General features: G+C 48.7%; 2 protein-coding genes across 7 annotated transcripts in view; both read right to left on the bottom strand.

Moving 5' to 3' along the window:
• The window catches only part of GAB2 (GRB2 associated binding protein 2), a 97,375-nt gene extending 83,887 nt beyond the window's left edge, over positions 1 to 13,488 (bottom strand). Inside the window, exon 1 of one of the 4 annotated variants that reach the window (XR_013944999.1) lies at positions 1,448 to 1,874. Coding sequence is in view for 2 of the 4 variants with exons in the window: in XM_080576322.1 (XP_080432448.1) it covers positions 1,448 to 1,519 (72 nt within the window). In the remaining 2 variants the exon portion in view is untranslated. Of the gene's footprint in view, positions 1 to 1,447; positions 1,875 to 11,013 lie in introns of those variants that run through there. The other 3 variants (XM_080576323.1, XM_080576322.1, XM_080576321.1) reach the window with 3 other exon arrangements.
• A 148-nt stretch (positions 13,489 to 13,636) lies between these two features.
• NARS2 (asparaginyl-tRNA synthetase 2, mitochondrial) overlaps positions 13,637 to 23,285 on the bottom strand; it is a 51,086-nt gene continuing 41,437 nt past the window's right edge. For 2 of the 3 annotated variants that reach the window (XM_080576328.1, XM_080576326.1), the window contains exons 13-14: positions 21,486 to 21,512; positions 13,637 to 14,455 (exon numbers count right to left, since the gene is read on the bottom strand). In XM_080576328.1, the coding sequence (XP_080432454.1) occupies positions 14,311 to 14,455; positions 21,486 to 21,512 (172 nt within the window). In that variant the 3' untranslated portion in view covers positions 13,637 to 14,310. Of the gene's footprint in view, positions 14,456 to 15,091; positions 17,593 to 21,485; positions 21,513 to 23,285 lie in introns of those variants that run through there. The other variant, XM_080576327.1, reaches the window with a different exon arrangement.

Genomic DNA, 23,285 nt, shown 5'->3' with positions numbered 1-23,285 from the left:
GGCTCGGGGGAAGTCCCACTGGCCGCGAGGAGCAGAGATCCCCTCGAGGTCCATCTGCCGAGCTTCCTGCCCCGCGGGCGCTGCGTGGGACGGCCGGGAGCATCGCGGCCACGCTTCCTCCGGCCGAGGGGGGGGGTGGCTAAGGATGTTTTGAAAACATAGGTGGCTCGCGAGGCGCTTTGGGATGCAGCCGGCTGAAAAGCAGCCTGATGCCCGGCGGTAATCAGCGCTCACCGGTGGCGCGTCACGCCCCGGCGGACAGCATTTTAGCAGATTTATTCGGCTCCTGCTGGAATGCTGGAGCACAAGGTGGATATTCAGCGGGCGATGTGAGCGCCCTTTCACGGGGCAGATGCCGGGGAGCTAATGATGTTTGATGAGTTAAGGCCACCGGTGACTCAGGATCGGCAATTAGCTGATTTCTGCGGGAGGAAGGTGCTTTGCTCCATTAAGCTAAAAGCATCCTCCACAGTTCAGCATGCACAAAGTCATTCTGTCCGCCGCCCCGAAAGCCTGCCCGCGCACGGCAGGGTTTGGATGTTTCCCCCCTGCAAACGGACGGTTTTACCTTTTGTCTCGGGATATTTTGGGGCCGGATTGCCTCCCAGCTCCACACCCTAGCCATCCCACAGCCTTGCGCTAACCCTCAAAGGGCGCGCAGCTATCGGGCTGGAGGCACCCGACGGGGACGGCACCCCTGAATGCCTATAGGGCCACCCCCATTTTGGATGGGGTGTTATCATAACCCCAAACCACAACCGCCCCCCTGACCCTACCCCGGTCCACGAAACGGGACGAGGGATGCCCACCGATCCCCAAAAAGCATCAGAAAGGAGGATTAGGACGGAGCCCCCCCCCCCCCCAAGGAAGGGGGAGCATCCAGCCGGGCGGCCACCGGAGCAGGACCCCGGTGGGACGCGATGTGCCGAGTCATGGGGTGGCAGCTCTTTGGGGCCAGGCTCCCGGCGAGCCCGCGGCGAGGAGGAACGGCTTTCTCTCAGCCGGCGGGGACGGCGCCGGGGCTGGCGTTTGGACCCTTCTCTTTTACAACTTCCTTCCAAGTGTTTGATCCCCGCTTGATCGGGACACCGAGGGGTGACGATGGGGCTACTCGGACGTTGCCCCATGAATAGGATCGGCGGGCGGGGAGGGGGGAAGCGGCCGTTACGGGGTGCGGGGAGGGATCCCCAGGCGCTTTACCTTTCCCCCCCGGGGACCAAAGGCACCCCAAAACCTCCCTTTAGGGGTTGCAAAGGGGTTGCCGCCACCCCTCGGTGCCCCCCACAGCGGGGCCGAGCCGAGCCCCCCCCCAGCAGCAGGTGCACCCGGGCGGGGAGGGGGGGGGGGGGGGGACACTGTCCCAAAAGGGCCTCCCCCATCCCAAAGGGGCTGTCCCAAAGGGGCCACCCCCATCCCGAAAGGGTCCCCCCGACCCCACGACACTCACGTATCGCCTCAACTTCTTCTCCGGCGGCGACTTGCGGAGCCAGCCGGCGCACACCACCTCGCCCCCGCTCATCGCCACGGAGCCGGCCGCTGCCTCCCGGCCCCGAGCAGGAGGAGGATGAGGGCGAGGAGGAGGAGGAGGAGGGATGGAGATGAGGAGGGAGGGACTGGGGAAGGGGGGGCACACACACAACGAGCGCCTCCCCCCCCCCCCCCTTCTCTCTCTCTCTCTCTCCCTCCCTCCCTCAGCTTCCAGCCGCGGCTGCGGGCGGGGAAGCAGGAAACCGCCTCCCGGCCCGGCTCTCCCCGCCTCCCGGCCGGCTTTAACAAAAACCGCCCCCCCCCCGGAGGCAAGGGGGTGCTCAAAATCCGCCCGGCAGCTCCCCGACCCCACAGGGGTTGCCCCGACCCCACAGAGGTTGCCTCAGGCCGGCCCTGCCCTCACGGAGCCCGGGGTGGAAACTTTCAGGGCCCCGCGGCCCCCCCCCAGTTTTGCACTACCCCCCTCCTCCCAATTTTGCCCCTCTGATTTTGCGCTAAACCCTCCCTAGTTTGAAGGTTTGGAAACAGAAAGCCCCCCCGGGGAGGTTTGGACAAGGGTTTTGCCGAGGTTTGGAAGGAGAAAGCCCCCCCAGGGGAGGCCCAGAGAGCGCTCAGGGCCTGGTGGAGGAGATGAGGGTACCAGAGGGGTAGCAAAGAGAAAAAAAAAAAAAAAGACCAAAAATCCCCCCCCCAAAGCCAAAATCAAACCAAATAACCCAAACCCCAAAACAACATGAACATCAACAACATCAAAACAACATAAAACCAACATGAAAATCAATGATGTGCAGTCAGGGCCTGGCAGGGGAGATGAGGGTGTCAGAGGGGTAGCAAAGGGAAAAAAATGCCCCCCCAAAAACCCCAAACCAAACCAAAAAACCAAACCCCAAAATAACAAGAATATCATCAACAATAAAAACCCATCAAACCAACACGAAAATCAACAACAACAAAAAAACCATGAAGCCAAACCAAACCAATAAACCACGGCAGCGGGTTGTAGCAAACCCCCCCCCCCACCACCACCCTGAGGTAAAAAAATAATAATAGTAATTGAGGGGAATCGATGAAAGCCTCATTTCTTATTTTTATTTTTTTCTTATTGATTTATCAGTAACGGAGCAGCACCCGCTGGAAGGGGATCTGCCTGCCACCGGAGGACCCTCGTGGGGACCCGCCGTGTTTGGAGCTGCCGCGTGCGGTGCCCCGCTGGGATCAGCTCTCCCCTTCCACATCGGGAAATGCTGCGGGTTCGGAGGGGTGCCCCAAGCCCTGGCCAAGGTACAATGTCCCTCTGCAGCCCTGAGAGTGGGATCAGGCTCTACCCTTCCTTTTGCTCCATCCTTAAACACAAAACCCTGGGTATGGCACCGGTAAAAGTTGTTTAGTCCCCGAGTCCCCTTCACACTGCACCTGTTTTGTGGTGGTGTTTTTTTTTTTTTTAAAGGAAATACAAACTCCCAGACCTGCCTCTCTACGACAGCTCTGCCCCAAACCTGCTTGGGCACATTCAGTCATCCCTCCCTGCCTCAATTTCCCTGCCTTTCTGTCAGCTTGTCCAACCTCCGTGGGCAGGGACGGTCTCTCCTGGCGTGTTTGTGCTGTACCTGGTGCAATAACAGCTCCACGCTGGCTGGGTGCTCTGCCTATGACAAAAACCAATATATAAGACTGCTCGAGCGGGGATCTTGCGTCACAAGCAGTAATTACAGCTCGCAGTGCCTCTGGGAGGGAGGTATGGCACCTTTGTGCAAGCTGGGGACACAGCAGTTAGGCCATACGTTGTTTATCAGCTTTGCGAATATCCAACGGCGGGGAATAACCCCTTGAGGAACGAGGATATAATTTGTGAGGAATGTTTTTTTTTTTTTCAAAGCTTTTTTTTTTTTTTTTTTGCCAGGTTAAAAGAAAAAAAGAGAAGCTTCAACCTTTTCACTGCCCTGATCCTGTTCCTGCAGGTGCCAGCTATGGTCAGAGCAGCCCGCACACCCCGGCCATGCCTCACTCCATGTGCTGGAGCTGCACCAACGCACGCTGCGGGACAGCCCCCGTGTTACATCCATGGGGGAAACGGTGTCCTGGTGACCCTGTGCTCTGATCCCAACCTGAGAGACCTTCCCAAATTCCAGCACTCCTCCAGGGAGGCCGGAGATCTGCCACGGGTTTACAGAGACCTGACCGAGAGCAGAAGATCGCGATTAATACGCAGGTATCATGCAGAGCCACTCCGCGCTGTATGTTAATGATTCACGGGCTAGGAATTTGCTCGTACTGACACAGATGCAAAGTGGTATCAATTTTAAAACCAGTTGCGGAGAACCCCGTCTGCATTTTTATGTTAACAACTTTCCCCACGCAGAGCCGAAACACTTCATTTGGGCCATGGCTGTTTAAAGCGATGCTCCGTAATGAGTATCGGGTGAATTGGAATGAGTTATTCTGCACGCTCCGTGACGGCCTTGGGGTTATTACCCTGCTCCCTGTCCTCTCCTTGCTCTCTACTCATCCCCTGTCCTGGAGCCCAGCTACTGACTTGGTTATATCACCAAATCATATTTGATCGGTGTCCAAAACACGAAGCATCCCCGGGAATTCTTTTTTTTCACGCCTCTGCTGATGCCTATTCTAAAAGCCTGCCGCATGCACCTCAGCTCGCCGGCCCTTTTGGGTGGGAAATGGGTTGCGATTTCTGCACCTGTAAGCACGCTGCCAGCTCAGACGTGAGACAGAAGCTCCGTGCAAAAAATCGCTCGAAACAAAGGCGCTCTGCGTGAACGTGCACGCCTAACCCCGCCACGGCTGCGCTCAGAGTGGGGACAGCGAGTAAATCCTGGCGTCAGGCGGCCAGATTACTCGTGACCCAATGCATGTCGCGCTACAGCGCCTTACAGCGCTGGTGCCACTGAAAGCGTTTGGCCAGGAATACAAATATCGCCCCGGACGCCTCCAGGAGTTAAAGACGATGCACGTCACGAACGCGGCTCCGATCTGGCAGCGCTCGCACGCTCCCAACAGTTTTACCAACTTCAAGCTGTTCCTCCAGCCGGCGGCGGGGGGAGGCTGAACTCGGGCTGGCCCCAGCTGACGGCGTAAATCTCCGGAGTCAGAGCTAACAGCCAGCAGCCTGGCGGAAAGCTGAGAAAACCACAGCCCTGTGTTGGAAAAAAACGCGCCGAGGGAGTCAGACGAAGCGATGGAGAAGCCGCCTCTGCCAGCGGGAGCGACCGGAGGGGGACAGCAGAATTAGGAGGCATAGCTAGGGAGGAATTAAGAGGTGGAGCGTAAGAAACCGTGTTCCTCGCACAAGGATGGGGTTCCAAGAAAAATCCCGCGTTTGGTGTGCTGGGATGCATGGAAAGGAGCTGCCCTTCCTCCTGCCGAAACCTTCCGGGGGTTTTTAATCACAACCTTCACCGCGCTTCCTCGTTGTCGGCTGAAACCGAGATACACGTGTGAAAAAATCAGAACTTCTGGCAAACCGCAGTGCCCACCGAAGTCTCCTGCCGGCTCCCGATTTATTTCAATGAGCTGTGCCATCTGCTGGCCGAAGGGCTAGCTGCAGGCAGAGCACGTCCAACCTCGCATTGCGTTGCCGGTGAAGCGGGGAGGATGGAGGCACGGGGCATTTCCTGGGGATTAGGGCCCGGCTGGCGGAATGCTTTGGGCTACTTACCCAAGCCAGGCTCTGATCCCTAGGAAATGCCCTGTACGGGGGTTAAAATAAACCTAAACACGCTGGGGGGGGGGAAAGAGGCTCTGAAAACCCGCCGCGCTGCCGGGTGCTACACGCCTGCTTTCCGATTCCGAGCGCACGCTCGGTCTCTTGAGATGCAGCTCCACGATGCGACCTGACTTTATCTTCACAAAACAGCTCCTGCAGCAGAGCTGGATGGAAGCGGCGCCTTTCATTTCGTCCAAACGTTTCAAGGTTAGGAAAAAAAAAATAGTAATTCCTCTCTTTCAAGAACTGGAGCCTTTTCAAGCTTCCTACCCTGCGTAAAAGAGCACAGCAAGCCCCCCAAAACAGCCGGCAGTTGAAGCCAAACCCCAAGCCAGTCCTTCCCTTTGTTGATAGGCAGCAGCTCCAGCAGCTCTGGCTGCTTTCCATGAGCAGGGGGAATATTAGCACAGGATGCTCTGATCAGATAACGAGACAGTTTGAAGCATCTTCACTACAGTGTTCTGGCAAAGACGGGGGCACCGGAGCTCTGATGCCTTCGTAGAGACTCAAAAAAGGGAAGGAGGTGACTCGGGGGCCAGCAGTGCTTGAGCTGCACGTGCACCCTTGGATCTGATGGTCCTGCAGTGATGGGAAAACAACGGGATGGGGATTAACAGGCCGCCCAGAGAGGGGCTGGGGGCTCCTCCTTGGTGCTGTGGCGCTGAGCCGGTGTCTGGATGCAGCCAGGGGATGCTTCCAGTCCTTGCACTTGAAGATAATTACACGGGTTTTCCTGCTCGGGAACCACGACCCAAGCTAAAGCCCAGTCCTGCTTCCCACACTAAACCGGACCGTTCGAAATAATTTTGCGGGGAGCTGAGCTGGGACAAAATGCCACCGAAATACTTCCGAAATTTGGGCCCAGACAGAAGTTCTTCACGCTTGGTCCTTCCCTCTGGGATGGATCAGAGCTCTTTAAGCAAACACCTGACCCAGATACAGTTTTGGCAGCGGCGTTTACCCCTTTTTCCCCCACTTGTGCCGTTTCCACCAAGGAAGAGCAGGGAACTGGGAATTTTCACATTTCCTTCGTTACCTTCTCAAGGCAGAAAACCATCGTAGCACTGCGTGGTGGAAGGAGCACCAGACAGCGCTGCAGACGTGGACGCTATTCTGATTTAAGCATAAAGACTGCTTCATCCTCATTTTTCCTCGTGTGACCACAACGGGAAGGACTCCCTCTGCGGACACGATTTGGCACAATGGGGCTTTGACCGCAGCCGGGCCCAGGGCAAGCAACCATAAAACAAATCATAATAAAACGAGCAGGGAGAAGTCTTTGCCCGGCTCCCCTGCCTGTTTACCCGAGCCTGGTATCCTCTCACATCCTTAGGCATTACTTCAAGAGCAGATGGTGCTCTGTGGTAGAGCAAACGAGCAATTATCCTCCTGACACCCCGCGAGGCCTCCCCGCATGCGATCGCAAGAAGTTACTTCACCCCAAGCTAAGAGCTGTTGTCTGGCTTTTCAGCATAATTGGATGTAATCAAGTTTAATTTGGTCGGTGCAGTAACTCTGAAGACTTTTGTAACTGGATTACTGTCGGCTCAACGGTCATGTGCCATTATATTTGCTGGTCAAAACAGAAGCCAGAATAAAAACAGATGCTTTCCCCCCTGCTCCTCCTTCCAGCGGCACCCCTCCAGGATATGAGCTCGCGCTGCACAGTCACGGTAATGAACTAAAAATTCTATTAGAAGAAGGAAGTCGTTGCTGTCATATTACATTCAGGCCTCTCCTAGAAAGTGTAAATTATCTACTGTATGTATCTCTGTTTGTTTACAGTTGTAGACCACGCACAGCTTAGAGCTAAAAATACTGGAGCACAGATCTACGATGCGCACGAGCTTTGAGGTGTATAAATCTGATTATCCTTACGGTACAGATAGGGGAACTCAGACCACGCGCAGGAGTGAACGAGCCCCTCAGGTCCCATTTTCTGCCACACATCACCAGCCAAGAGAAAGGAACAACAGAATACGGTGTCTATAGCAGATGCATAGATCTACTGCAAGTAAGCCACAGGTGAGAAAGGCAAATGTAACTAAGCCAGCAGCATAAAGCCCTTATTTTCACACCTTCCAGCTCCTACTGCTATTAACTTACCCAAGCAGCGTGTGAAAGGCTGTTCTCATCATGCTTTAGGACAAATTTTGCAAATTCAAGACCCTGTGGACCCTCGGATGCTGAGATTTAAGACCCGGTGATATCCTCCTGACCGATGCTGAGGCCAGACAAATGGAGACTGAAATGTACTTTTTTAACAGTGAAAATGTACTTTTTAAACAGTGAAAATATTCACGGGAACAGCACATGGAAGAGAGAGGATCTTGTGGTTTCACAGCACTGTAGGCTATTCGGAGGCATAGGAAACATATTATGTTCCCGGCTAAAACGCCTATTGTCAGATAGACGCCTCCTAAAAGTCAGCTCAGTTTTGAATTGCAGATAAACCATAAAAAGACCAAAGTGCAAAGAGACTTCTCCAAGATCAGCGGCAAAGCGACGTCTTCAGCTCCCAGTCCCAAATGCTGCGGAGCAGGCAGCCTCACGGCTGAATGCTGGTAGGCTGGAGATGCAGGCATACGCATCTCTGGTTTGGGCCAGATGGCTATTCTGAGTTTCTAATGATCTGGGAAATGAACGCTTCGTAATGTTGCATCTCAGAGGGCTCAGCACAAACTTTCTTCCAGTTTCCAAACCAGCACTGTTACAGATGGCACCAGATCTCGGGCGGGGATGGGAGTAACGCAGTGCTAAAAACTGCACGTGCTCCAAGGAGGCGGCAATGTAATCCTGCCAGGCAATCACCCGTCAAGTTCGTTAACAAATACGCTCACGGAATGGATTCAATACCTGCATCCCATACTTCCTAAATCACCATAAACAACAATAATTTATTAACACCATTAAAAATGGCATATGAAAGCGTTTTTAAGCCACTGCATAAGCCGAGCCCTCGGATTTCATTTGCATTGTACTTTGGGTTGAGTGAGTGGCGAAGTTCAAACACGTGGGGTTATTTATACGGAAAGCACACCCGTGCGTGTTTACGAAGAGGCACCCAAGGCACACACTCGCCAGCACTTCGCTGCTGTGCAGAGCCCCTTCTGTGACGCACCGCATGCTGTTGGGCAAGCCCGAACGCACGTGGTGGTTTATTTACATTAAACAACTGGAGAGGTCACTTCAAGTGCTTCACGGGGATGGCATCGCGTGACTCCAGCCCGGCAGAACGAAGCCTCATCAGCAGAAACGTTTGCTTTACTCAGGCGGGGGAGCCTCAAAATCTAATTCTGACTTTGCTTCCCTCCGTAGGCTCTGGCAGGTCCCTTCATCTGTCCCTGACTTCCCTGCGCTCACCTTGAGCATCGTTTTTCTGACAGCTGCATGGAAAGCCCTGCTAGCACGGACACGGAGGCCTTGGAGTTGTCTAGGGTGGGTGTTCAGCTGTCTCCTGCTTCCAGCAGCAGAGCAGCAAAGCTGAAGGACACACGGAAGATGGGAGACCTGCATCTCAGAAAAATACGCATCAGAAGCCTGCTTCACGTGGCTTAATCTGGCTTAATTACAACGCCAAGCATTTGGAGCCTGGGATCTTCAAAGGGCCACGAAGAGTACTGAATTAATGCTAAAAAAAAAAATCACTTTGGAAGTAAAGACACCATAGAATTACTATTGCACTGCCATCGTGTCTGTGAAATGAAATTATTTTCCCCCGTGGCTGGAAATCTAGCATCTCTTGGAATTCATGGCTGATCGTACAGAAGCGTCCAATATAGAAATGTGTTTACGTGGTTTGTCAAGGCTACCTTCCAGACCACACTGAGAGTTCCTCGGAGCAATTTGTGTCTTGTTTGCCAGCAACCCATATGGTTCGTTACTTCTGAAACTTTAGGCCTCCGTTATTACAGCATACGCGAGTATCGGTACATTAATCTGCTGAAGACAGTAAGAAAGATATACAGCTCTTGGTGAAGAGCAAAAAAGCAAGAGCAGGCTTTGCAAAGAAAATTAAAAATGTACTCTGTTGGCTCCCTCAAATTATTCAGAAAAAAAAAATCAATTGTAAGAGTAATAAAAATAAACAGCAGCACTGTGAAATCCGTATTGCTCTATCTGAAAGGCCTCGGGACGTACAGGGATAGATAAAAATCACTGAAGCGAAGTCTAGGATCTTAGAAATGCCAAAAATGCGTTTGAAATCGGATCGGTTGCAAACATCCTGCCTTGCTTCTGGTGTGGCGGTGCACCCAAAGGCGGAGGAGAGTCTTGTGGGGAGGCAGTGAGCAAGGACTCAGTCTGTTTGGGTCAGTTCCATGGTTCTGCCACATTCCTCGAAGAAGCTGCTTAATTGCTCCATGCCTCGATTTCCCGCAGTGGAAGTGTCAGCAGTAAGAGCAACAAGGATCCTGAAGTCATTTCACCCACATTTCACCCAGAATCGAGCCTACAGTTTTTGACAGAGCTAGTTTAAGTCCTTCAGATGGTCTCACAGTCTTGCCCCACTCCTGCCCTTCATGGGAAAGCTCTCCCTTCGCAGCATCTTTCCCTAACCTTGCGCGGCAGACATTGAGACCCAGCTGCAGGACAGATAAGAATACATGTCACGGCAGCAATAAAGCAATGGGAGCCATAATTTCTTTGAACTCTGGGTCAAACTTCTTGTTAGCCAAGTCTATAAGAACTCGTACAGTAAATTACATACGTCTCTTTACCAGCAGGATCGTAAAATAAAACTTTACAATCCTTCTGAAGGTCACGGCTCGGCAAGAAACTATAAGATAAAACAATAAATTCACCCCCGAGACCAGTTTTCGTGGCTTCTCTAGCTTTGGTTAGATCTGAGGAAATTAGGACTTCGACAATCTTTATACAAAATCTTTCTTATTTCTCCTTTGGACCCATCTCCCAGCTCTCCCTAACGTAAGACAGAGGCTGAAACAACAGTAACAGCAAGTGTTACTGGTTTCAGCAGCAGCAAAGTCTCATTTATCTCTATACACAAATTTAATGGGAACAATGACCAAAGTGTTTCTTGGCAAATTAGTCCCTTTCTCCCCCGAAAGAAAAACACACCTATAAGCTATTTCCAAAACAATCAATATTAGTCCAGCAAACGAAACTGTACGTTAAATTTCCCATCAAAGTCTCGGCACTCCCTCGAGTGATGCTCTGTAAATTGCAACTGCTATTGAACAAACTGGAAAGAAGACCGCTGAGCTGGGCACCTCGGTGCTTCTCCCTCCTGTCTGGGGGCTTGAATGGAGGTAAGCCAGCTACAAACCCTACGCCAGCCTGGTCTGCTGACTCTTTAAGATCTGTCTGAGGGACAGACCTTTATTTCTGGGACTGTGTAAGTTAATACAGCAGCCCAAGATCCGGACACTGCCATAGTAACTCAACATAAATCCTAAGGAGAACAGCAATCTCTGCTGCTAGCTAAGGAGCACGTGTTTGCTCTCCTGGGAAGCCTGAGACGTGGTTCCAGTTCTGTGGGTATGATTTTCTTAATTAGATCCTGCACATAAAAATCTTAAGGGATTATCTGAGGTTCTCGCAAGCAAAACCAGAAGCCTTCCTTTAAACGTTCTACTGAGAGGCTGGTGTTTGGCTGCGTGAAGTTTACGGCCCTGCTGTTTTATTCCCGGAGGTGTTGCTCTCCCATCCCTCTGCCCCAGCGCTGCAAACACAGACACAATAATCGATGACGCCGATTCTTTCCTCTGAAACTCAGAGTGAGGACAAACCCGAAAAGAGGCAGCGCCGGCTGCCGAGGAACTGAAACTGCAAAAATTACTTACCGAGAGGATGCTAGCAGAGATCGTGCTGGTTACCTGGCCTCGAGAGCCGATTGCTTACAGCGCTGAGAACACCCCAATGCGAGCTACTGTGCTGTGGGTTCAGCTAAGGGATGAGTCCTGCGTGCAAAGAATAACAGCTTTTTATTTCAAGAAGTGTCAGTTTTTACCTGGCTTCGACTCTTGCCAGAGTGCAGCCTCTAAGCAGAGAAGTAGCAAGGAAATGGCTTCAATCTGTGAAACTCTCGGTGCGTTTCCCTGCCTACATGTCCCAGAGGACCTCCCCTGTCCTCCCGCTTAACTTCCTTTTCGTTCCGGGCCAGGAGCTTCATAGGAAATAGATGGCATTCCACATGGAAATCCCAGAGAAAACACGTTGCATTCCTTGGCAATCCCAGCCGGCGTTACATACACACAGCTCGAGGGGAACAACGCTCCCACCTCGCTGGGTACCTGCGAATCAAGCCGCTCATGAGACCATCGGTCATGGCATTAACCCCAAGCAGTACCATCGCACACGGGGTCTCGGCCCCTACCTTCTCCTCTCTCCCACCTTTAGGCAATGCCCCTAAGGACAGCCCTACCAACCCGCCCAGCATCTTGGAATGAAACAGAAGTACGTGCACAAGACGAGGGAGGCTGCTCTGCTTGGACACGCAGTCGGGAACGTGCCAAGAAGCGCGCCCTTGCCACATCTTGCTTCAAAATCTGCTGTCCTACAATGGCTACAACCAGGAAAACAAAACAAAATAAACCCTCTGACATTGCTTCATACACCTACCTACCCAAAGGTTCAACCTTTTCCTTCTGTCCTGCAATGATCTCTTTATCGAGGTGAAGAATGGAGGGCGGATCACACCAGCCCTCGGCTCTTGCAAGCTGTCACCTCATGCAAGGCCTCGATAACCTGTTTGAAACACTTCTGCCATCCTTCCCGGTAACTCGTGACTCACCCCACATCATCCCACGGCTTCTGGGCACCTGCCATTGTCTTCTCTTCTCCGCCTTGTTTTTCACCTGCCACTCTTTAGCCCCACCCGGCCCGTCAGATCTGGTATCTCACGGCATGGCCAACAACCTCCTGCACCTTCACAGGGTGGCCAAAAACCTCCTGCATGGGTGCTGACAACAATCTGCTGGTGCCAAACCCAACACATCCACCCCAGAGCTGCCGCAGGGATCAGAGCCGAGCTGACAGGGGAGATTTTGCCATCCATCTGCTCTGTTTTTAAGAGCTGGGCTTTCGGTTCAGGCACTCTCCTTTACAGCAGAACCAGTGGCTGAGGCTCTCAGTAAGGACACCTGCTAGCTGCAGGTTATTTAGGAACGTGGCATGGACGGGACTGTTGGCGGCTGTACTTTTTCCACATCTTTCTGCTGAGAGAATTCCAAACCAGAAATGCCAGCCATGGCATTTAGGACGGCTCCTTCAAATGGCAGATAGTTCAAATGCACAAAGGCACTCAGGCGTCTTATGCAGGAACTTCTCAGCGGTTTCAAAGGTGCTCGAACCCTTCCATGGAACCAGACTTACCACCTCGGGCTGTACCAAGAAACACAAACCAGCAAATGCACGGTTAACACCTGCCTAATCAAGCAGACGAAGGAGAAAATCTTGATATGCAAGGGATACCTCCGGGACTGCAACCAACAGCCCAAAGCAATGACCTCGCGGTGATCTTGTTTGCACGATCATTATACATAAGAGGCCCAGCCATGGACCAAACTGAAACACGGCAGGTGCCACGTTACATAAATCTGTATTTTTAGGTGCTGCAGGTGCAGTATTACGCAGCCTCACTGCAGAGAACCGGGACCGTGACGCTACCAGCCCAACGCTATTTGATAACTGGTTTTCAATCTCTTTCATCTACTCGGAAGAAAAGTCTTCGGGGCTGTTCTGCAGCCACTTCACGTTCCGCGTGCCAATTTACACGGGGTTCATTAGCAGTAAGGCTGTTACTTTGCTTTTTCTTCTTTATATATATATTGTTTTGACTGCAGCTGTCTTGGGCTCCACAGTAGTAAGCACTATGCAAATGACCAGTTGCTAGATGGTGCTAATTTAGAAGGGAAGAAGGATGCTGGAAACCCTCAGTTCAAGTCCCAAATAAACCACTTGTTTCCAGTTGCCTTGGGCAAGTCACTTGATCTGCCCTTAATTCTGTTTTCAAAACAGGAATGAATATTTCTTTACCTGGCAGGGAAGCTGAGAGCATAAACCCATTAAAGACTGCAAGGAGTTCAGATCCTACCGTGATAAACAATTACTTAATACATATGCAACGGCTGGCAGCATGTGTTGGTTGTTCCAAAATACACACAGAACTGCTCGGCCAGATGAACACATCAGATATTTTCTCGACGACAAAACAGCAAAGCAACAACAACAAACCGCCACAAAACTGCAAGTTGGCTTCAGAGGGATGAGCGTGCTCTCATCTAACTGAACGTTTCCTTCTGCTGTGAAGGCGTGCTTGCTCGGGTGCCCAAAGCAGGCACCTCCTGCAGAAGCCGCGTAACCGATTCGGGTCTACGCAGAAGGAAACATCAGCCAAAGAGGCTGGAGGAAACACCGTGATGCTGAGTGCCACGGCTTTCCGACAGAATAAGGAACCACGCAGAGTTACAAAACAGCCCAGTGTACACCTTTATTGATGATTCACAAAATCAAACATCGGCCATCTAATTCGCTCCGGCGGTTCCAGGACGACGTTTTTCCTTGCTAGGTCTGGCTGATTTTTCCAAGGTAAACAGGATTTGCTTTTAACTCGGGGTGGGGAGAATCACGCTGTACAGCTGTCATTTCGTAAGAGCAAAATGCATCCCAGCCGTGACAATACTTTGCAATTTTATAACACTCAATCTTCAAAGCGCTGTGCAGGCATTTAATTAAAGCCTATTAAAGCCTCACAGCAGCCCTGGCTCCCAGTCCCTTTCAGGTCACACCTCCTTATTAATATTTCACATGAAACCCCCGCTACCTCCCAACAATACTGATTCAGTACTCCCATCACTCGTGCTAGTCTCAGGAGAACCTTAACCCTTTAGTTAAGGGTTTATTTATTTCTTATCACTCCTGAAATCACTGAAGACGTGAACTGCTATCAAATTAACCGCAGCTATGCTGCCATCATCTCACCAGAACATGTATTATTTTCAGTAAGCCAGTATTAAGTTCACGGAGAGCTTCGTGACACAAAAATCCTCTGCATTTCCCACTAAAACGCACCGTCCCATGCCCACGTTACGTACACGTGGCGACACCAGCAGTTTGCTCCCCTCGAGTCAGCTGCTGAGCTACAGCAGACAGGAGTGAGGGAACCTGGGGAAAGGAATAACGTCTTTGATGTTGTCAACTCCCAAGATGTACTGCAGGTAGCGTTCAAAGCCCATCCCGAAGCCTCCGTGGGGAACCGAGCCGAATTTTCGGAGGTCGAGATACCTGCGATTTAAAGAGACAGTTACGCTTGCAGCGCGTTTATTTAATTACAGAGAGCTTTTTATCTAGGCTTTTCTTTTCCATCTTAATTACTTCTCCTTGCCCCTAACCACTGTGGGGTTCTGCCAACACAGCCGGGACAGGCCAGGGGTGGGAAGAGGTGTGGCTCCCTGACAGGCAGAACTGTATTAGCAGAAACCCCAAGCGCAGAAGCATTTAAACCAGCAGAGCTACGCCTTGCCGATACGCTAGAGCCTGTTTTGTTTAGGAACAAGAACTCATTTGGGTACAAAGCACAGCTTTAACATCACAGCTCCGCTCACGCTGAGAGCACCTCTGTAAGTTTGAATAGCTAAAATACCCCGAGTAGAGGCACGAGCCCAGGTCTGACAACACAAAACAGTTCCACCCTCAGAGATGGAGGAGCCCGCTCGCATCTGTTTAGCCCGTGCCATGCTGCTCTTGAAACCTGCCCTACAATAAATTCTTTCATTTTTTGTCGAGTCACCTTTTCAATAGCCTAAATCATTTCATTTCCAGTAATTTCTTCAGAAGACTATTTCTTGGCCCAAACAGGTCCTGCTGTCTGCTGAATTTTCCTTCAGACCTTCACTCTTCTTTTAAGGTAATTATGATAGCTTGTTTTTTTTTTTTTTTCCCCAAATCGCTTTTACAGGCTGATTCATTTATTCCCCCAGCAAGTCAGCAAAAAATCTTGGACGTATCTTCTCCAAAAATGAGATCTGGAACAAGACATTTCATTTTCGAGAACAGTACCTGTCATCAACAGAAAACTCAGCTCCCTGGTTTGGAAGTAGATATTCCAGATATTACAGAATCACGGAATGGCTCGGGTCGGAAGGGACCTTCAAGCCCATCCAGTTCCAACCCCCTGCCACGGGCAGGGATGCCACCCACTAGATCAGGTTGCTCAGGACCCCATCCAACCTGGTCCTGAACACCCCCAGGGATGGGGCACCCCCAATATATGGGTGTCAACAACATTCAGGAGCTTCTGCTTTAGAGCTCCCCAAGGCCCTGCTGGATTTCACCTGCTGTGATACCCAAGAACTAGGTGTGCAGCTATAAAACGTCACCAACAGTTTTATTTTAATAGGAGTGAACAACGTCTCAGTGGGTTTCTTCTTTTATGGGGCCACTTCTGAGCCTGCTGAGGCCACAAAGATGTTATTCTTTATATGAATGCCCTAGTAGGGGATCGAGTGACTGCACATGCATTACGTGCTTTTAATCTTGAATGAATATTTTATCATCCCCGTTTAAAAATGCAAGTAAATATAAATATATAAGCAAGTATTCTTAAATACATATGCATATAATTATATACTAATAATTTAATATACAAATACATAAATAATACATATAAACATGCATATTGAATTATACATGCTTATACTATATCATATAATTATATACTATGTAATTACAATATTATATGTTATGTATTAAATTATATATTAAATATATTTAATAAAATAGATAGTACTAGGTTTGGCTGGGATTATTTTCTTCACAGTAGCTCGTGCGGTTCTACACTCTGGATTTGTGATAAGAACAGTGTTGATAACACCTTGATGTTTTAATTATGGCAGAGCAGTGCTTACACAGCATCAAGGTCTCTTTCTGTCTCTCCCACCAGTGAGGAGGCTGGGGGGAGGCAGCACAAGGAGTTGGGAGGGGACACAGCCAGGACAGCTGACCCAGCTCACCAGTTTTCACACTTTGCCTTTCTGATCCTCTTCCCCATCCCACTTAGGGGGAACAAAGAAGTGTCTGTGTGGGGCTTAGCTGCCTACCAGGGTTAACTGACTATATATATATATATATATATGTATTTATTACGTTTATGTAATACATGAATAAATGTAATAATACATAAGTACACCTAATAAATACGTAAGTACCCATAAATACATATGTATTATTTATTTTGCTTGTATTTTTATATATACGTAGATACATATTTATATTTAAGCGTATTTGCTTGCCTTTCAGGGTTTTGGTGGTTTGCAGCCTACATGTTAACAGCGTGAAGCCAAAGTAACGCCACCGATCACCTCTCCTTGTAAAACAGAAATACACTCTCCGACAAATGGCTAAGCCTGCAAGACATTGCCCTGGCAGACTCAGTTTGACAGTAAGACTTTTATAGCCGAAAATATTATTTTTTCTTGCAGTTCATTAACAGTAGTTAAAATTTGGGAAGCCACATATTACAGTCAATGCAATCTCTTTTTTTTTTTTTTTCCACAGGGCTCTTCCTCCTCCGCTCCGCTGCCTAAGCAGTAAAACCAAAAGCAGAACTTCCTACCTCTTCCTAGCACTGACCCATGACAGTTATGCCTGCACTGCAAGCTGAACAGCAGGCTCAAGAGAGGGATATTTGTTGTCTGGCCCCTGGGGCCCACAAGCTTTCTGTCTGCACGTGGTGGTCTCCACCTTAACCCGCTTCATGCAGACCGCAGTCATAAGAATTTGGGTTTCCACTTATAAAACCGGATCTGCCTCCAGGGAGCTCTGCTTTGCAACTTTTCAAGGGTTTGCAAGGAAGATGACGGGCAAATCTGATGCTGAGGGTGGTGACTTGTAAAATACGAAAGGCCTCCTAAACGTGAGGGATTTGAGTGCTGCCCACGGCACATCAATCTGTCCCCGCTCCGTAGTTCTGAGCTGACCTGGCAAAGCAGCTGGTGACAACTCCAGCAGCAACTAGCAATTTAAACAACAGCACAAACACTGCTGATGACATCAACGAGCATATCTCAGCCCGTGCAAAGAGAGTTGAGACCACGCCTAGCACCTTTTCTTCCCTTTTGCTGGCAAGAGAGTTTACAAAGTCATCATAAAGAGATGAAGTAACTCAGCTTCTTCCAGATGAACAATAATAATAAATTCTACCCTTGCTTATCCAGGGCTTTCATCAGTAGATCTCAAAGCACTCTGAGAAGCCATTTTGGCAAAAGGACCGAAACAAAACCCATTAAAGTTAATAGAAAAAGTCCATTGAATTAAACGTGCTGAGGATCAAGCCTGTGAATCCTTCCTGATGACTGTGCTTAGACGAAGCAAAGGAATTGAGAAATTTTCCATTCTTCCCAGATGAAAGAAAAAGTAACTGCCTGCAGATGAAAAGAAAAATCCCTTTAGGCTGGAAAATGTTCCCTGAGGTTTCCTTCATTCAATAATCTCCAGACGTTGGATGTTTCTCACCTCAAAAACAGCCATGAAGTAATCTAGCTGTTTCTCCCAGTGCCTCATACTTATGAGGAGGGATGAGCCCCCCATTGGCAACTGGGGGGCCATGCGACATTATTCTACAGGGGGAAATAAGTTTATGTGACCCCAGCTAGCCCCTGAGTTCATGTTCAGGACCTGGAGGACTGGTTGCACTTCTGAGATCCGAAACTTACTAAAATATGTGCTGCAACAACATCCCCTGGCAGTGAATTCCACGAGCTTGTTATGTGCCAAGTTAGAAAAGCATTCCCTTTTATCCCTTTAAAAACCTATATCCTTTTACCATCATCGTGAAATCCTGTGCTGCACAGCAAGGCCCTATGAAGAACAGCACTCTCCTAGTGACCATTCATAAAGCAGAATGTATTCTTTTCAGTTTCCCTTCAAAACAAATACAATCTTGATCTTTTATATAGCTGTCTTGTTATACTGAAGCCTCCGCAGCTGGTTAGAAGAAAGTACAGCCAAAAGAACAAAGGCACTGCAGTCCACGAAGCGGAATATTCTACTGGAAGAAAAAATACACTGAGGAAAAAATACGGGTAATGAAAAACTGCTAGTGAAATGAGATGACATTTGCAGGACCGTTTGGTTAAATGTTTCAGGTAATGAGCATGCAAAGTACGAGCAGGTTTTGGTGATGGGTAAAATGCTATCTTTGGTTCCGTACAACTTCTGCTCTGCTACAACTTGTTGGGCATCTTCCAGCGATCTTCCAGCGCTTCCGTGTTCTCACCGGAGAGGCAACAATAGGGTCAGGCTTCTTCCAAGGAGAGCGATGGTTTTTCCTGCTTTCACTGGGCTCTGGAGGGGGTTCAAGGAGGATATGAATGCTGTGACTGCCCATCGATCTGAAGTGGCTCACCAGTCCTGCTGTTTCTTAAGTCCTCTCCTTTCTACCTTGCCACAGAAGAACCCAACAGAATGCTCTGACGTTAGAATCACAGAATCATTAGGGTTGGAAAAGACCTCCAAGATCATTCAAGCATCAAAGACAATTATAAATAAGAAAGGCCAAGAAGACTGAAGCTCAATATTCACCATCTAGGGCAGGAACAAGGCCAAGATGACACACTAATATCCATTCTGAGATAGCAGATAACATCTGCCCTGGTGCTATGTCCTTTCACCAGCATTACCCTGTAAGATCAGAAAGGCAGCTGGACTCCGAAGGGTTCAGTACGAGGCCATCTTCTCCATTCGTGCACCTGATGACAATTTGAGTAAGGAAATGGGGGCTTATATGTAGAAAGACCACCTGAAATGCTGCTCAAGCCGATGGGTATGAGGACATGTTCATCACAAAGAAGTAAAGTTTTGTTATTGCGCGTGCTAAGTTGGCACTTGGAGTCTGCGGGCAGGATCAGGCCCTGTTTGTAAGGCAATGCACTCAGTGCCCTATGGTCACAGACAATTCAGGCTTTGCCCCGTGGAGCTAACAGCCTAAACTGGCAAAGAACAGCAGGAAAGAGGCACAGAGGCAGCAAGTGACTTCCCAGGGTAAACTCTGACCACCTGACTTTCCCACCTCACTTTCACAGACCTCTCAGCCTAGCCAAGATCAGCATCTAGAGCACGGAGCTCTTTTCTATCTACAGTTCAAGGGAAAGGGTGTGAAAATAAGATAAAGTTACTGCAAAGTCAAGCCAGATACTTCCCCAGCTCATATTCTTTACGGAAAGAAACCTGCACAACAGGAAAGATGTACTGAACTGAGGAAGATTCAGAGCAATTTGGCTATGTTCATTTATCTGCTTTTTTGAAAAGCTTTCTAGAAGACAGGAATGGGCAGAAGCACCACAAGTCATCAGTTGCCTCTTTGACCGATGATTCCCCCACAAGCAAGGAAGTCTTGAAGCCACGAATAGAAGCAGCGTGTCCCAAAATATCCTCAGAGATAGAGAAGAAAACAGGCAGAAACTGAGATATGGCATTATATAGGGGATTTCAGAAGGGACTACATCTTACACAGCTGCCCATTCAGAAGTTAGCAAATATTATACTTCAAAAGGAGTGACTCAGCTGTTCTCAGAAGAGTTTGTGTGCCAGCTTCGGAGACCGAATTCAATCACTGAAATGGAGGAAATTAATTTCAGTCTCTCCTGCCACTTTCATTGAGAAGATGGATGCTGGCAAACCACCCACCTCTTTTCTGGCAGATTCTGGACCAAGAGGCCAGTAGGAACTGCACATCTCCTGCACCTTCCTAGCACACCAGACTCTGCTAAGGCAGGGTCTTCAATCGGTTTCAGTCCTCTCTGGGAAGCTGCATCATCCACAATGGCGTGGAGGGAAAAGGGGAGCAGAGAACGTCCAACATGAGATTGCAGGAGGAAGGAGTTTCCAAAATTTCACTGCTATGTATGACATGAAACTGAAAATGGGTGATGGGCAATGTCTTAGTCTTTCCTTCACACGCGGCGTAAGGCAGGGCTGAGCTGTCTTAGTAGTGCTGCAAGGCTCCCTGCTACCGAGCACCAAGCTTTCTCAGGTTGAATCTCAGCACCTAACCACACAACCGATTGATGATCTTTGGTCAAGACAATCCTTCCCTCTCCAGCAGGCCCAGTATTTAATTACCTACATACGTTAGAGTTGCTGACTACGCTCCTCTAGAGTATCAGGCGCTGTTCAGAGTTAGGAAAAAAACGACCATCCCAAGTACCACCCAGATCCTGGGACTTCTCTGAGTGTTTTATACGAGCTCCAAGGGGGCAACTAGGAATCAGAGCATGCTAAAAGGATTCAGCTTGACTGCTACACCTTACACAGGCACACTGGACATGTTAACAGCTCTCTTCCAGCAATTTCACCTGAGAACACGGACAGTTAAACCGTACGCCTGTCTAAAAATATTTCCTGTAAACAGAAGCTACGGGCTCAAAGACATTCCAGAAAGAAACCTTCACCCTATGCTCTGGCTTTGATGAGGTGATACGGTGTATTCTGACCCATAAATGCAAATAATAAAGGAAGACATTTCATTCGCCCTGTTTGCAAATGGATGATGTGTAAAGGACTGACAGGCATTGAGCTCTTCCTAAGTGATTTCATTATTGTGGGAGGAGGAGAGTGGAAGAATCTACTCCTGCTGCTTTTTTCAAGGCAGTCTCCCTAATGAGCATTCCAAATACCGAGGAGTATTTGGATACACTCTTCTAAATTTAAAATTCTCTGCAGTATCATCCTCTCAGGAGCTATGACCGAGTACATACCAAGAAACACTTGTCAAGAGGGGCACTAAAATCCTGTCATTTTAATGGGCTGCACTGTTAATTCGAAGGTTGTTCGGTCTCCTTAGCAGGACAGTTTTAATTGCTTCAATGGATTTGTTAGGGAAGGTTTTTCGACCCAACTGCCCTGTCAATTGTAAAAGGAGTTATTCATGGAGCTGTTAAAGGTCACAAATTGCTTGTGGTTCTGCATCCTGTTTATCTCATGTGATGGCGGACGGAATCTATTCGGCTTGGAACACAGTTTAATGATTTAATACCACTGATGAGTTGTAAATTAATCCACTTCATGCCATCCTGAAAGGAATGACCTGTGCTGTCCATGGACAAATTGGGAAGATAAACTATGTAGCATTAGATTAAGTTTGTTTAAATGAACTGCCTGTTCCATTTAGACTGGCAGCGATGGCAGGACAACTGGGCCAAGAAATGTCCCCCTCAAGAACAGAACCAAAAAAAAAAAAAGAAACAAAAAACAGAAACAGTTGTTTGAAGAACCTCAGAAGAAGAAATACAGCTTGCAGATGAAGATATTGTCTTACCATTGGTAGGCATCTGAAAGTCCTAATCTGTGGAACAAAAAGAAAAAGCCTCGTAAGTAAAGGAACACAACAGATCTTCAGGAGCAGCACTTGCCTAGAAGACAATACTACGAGGGAAGGGAGGCTCTCATGATTAAACTCAGTCCAAAAAGGAAAGGCAGGAAGTTAAGGGAAGGCATGATCGGTGGCTGTCAGCTCTGGCACTTGGTAGACATCTCAAACAGATTCCCAACATGCTCCTTAAAATGCCAAGTTTGTTTGTAAACATACAGGGTCGATCCCAACTTCATGCAAAAACTTCTGCGCATTCTTAAATTAAGGCAAATCAGTAAACTCTGCTTGTGAATTTTTGGAGAGAGCAGGCCTAAATACTAAATTTACATGCAGCCAAACTCACTTATAAATGAGTAAAAATCTCTTCACATGTGCGGCTATGGAATGATGCAAATTTTCCCCTTTCTTAGTTCACAAAACCACTAAAGATGCCATGGATTTCATAACGTGTAAAACCATTAAATAAAAATAGTTTCGGTGAAACTACTAAATAAAACCGTGGCTTTTCCTAATTGCCACCAGTGGTACCTCCCCCTTTTCCTGTCCTGGCAGAAACTGAGCAAAGTTGATGTTTTTTTCCCTCATTTCTCTCAACACAAACAAAAACATCTGTAAGCAAAATGAGCCCATTTCGCTGATCTTCAGTGCACTGCAGCAGTCCCTGTAGGACTTGTAGATCTGCTGCAAGAAGTGTGCATGAAGAGCCAAGAATCCAGCTATCTCTCTAGTTATGCTGGGTCTGCAGGAATTTAAAGAATTTAAAGGCATTAACAAAGTATTCTGACTCAGCACCTCAGATCCTGAGCACTCAAAACTGAGAAAAACGTGTAATAAGTATTATTATTTTTCCATGTATTTCCATCTTCAGTGCAGAGCTGTACTTTAAGGTCGCTGTAGATACACCATTTGTAGCTTGAAACGCTTCCTGTGTCTTTCCTGCCAAACAAAAAAGTCTGGCTTTAACCTTTACAGGGATCCCTCCTCCACCTGCACACCTGGGGGGCTGAGGACTCGGGATGTCACTGTCAAAACTGTCAAGTGCAGCAGGCAACACTGTACTTTGCTTCCGATGGAGTGTGCCTCCTTCTGGAGAGTTCCTAGGGAGAGGAACAACAAGCACAGGGAGGCCCTGCAGGGAATAATATCATCCTCCGCTGCAAACTGGGAACCAGCATCCCAGTGATTTAATTGCCCTGTCTTTCGCTTTCATTATGCTGAAATGGGTTTTGCTTTTCTCCACTGACTAGATATATTTCGGTGAGCACGCAGCTGATTTCAGTGATAAATTCAGTCCCAACATGCAAATGATGTTACTCTGGGATTAATCCCGCTCCAAAATTGCTTTGTACAAGTGTACGACTGGCACAAATGGACTCATGTGAGTTATGAAAGGTTCTCTGGAAAACTCAGATGGGATCTAGGGAATAATTTTCCATGGAGATTTACCCCATCTGTAACGTCAGTTACTGTTAACTAAACAGCAGCTTTGATATTCTGACACTGAATTTAGCCTAAAATCACTCCATGTCACATGAGCCAGAACTAAGCAGCAGGGAAAGAGACTGTCAAAGAGCCTCAGAACAGGTCCTAGACACTTCGAGTGAAGCTTCCCACCAAACTGTCAGCTAAGAAAAGTATTCTCTGAAATGATGCCACCGAGGCCAGCTGCATCACGGCTGGCAGAGCTTCTGACCAAAACTGCAGTTCCTCAGTTGCACAACGCAGTGACAAAAATATCCGAGCTCT

Source organism: Anser brachyrhynchus, assembly GCF_964034855.1.
Source record: "Anser brachyrhynchus genome assembly, chromosome: 1".
Classification (NCBI taxonomy): domain Eukaryota; kingdom Metazoa; phylum Chordata; class Aves; order Anseriformes; family Anatidae; genus Anser; species Anser brachyrhynchus.
The sequence above is the reverse complement of the archived record's forward strand: the minus strand, read 5'-3'. Positions and strand labels throughout refer to the sequence as shown.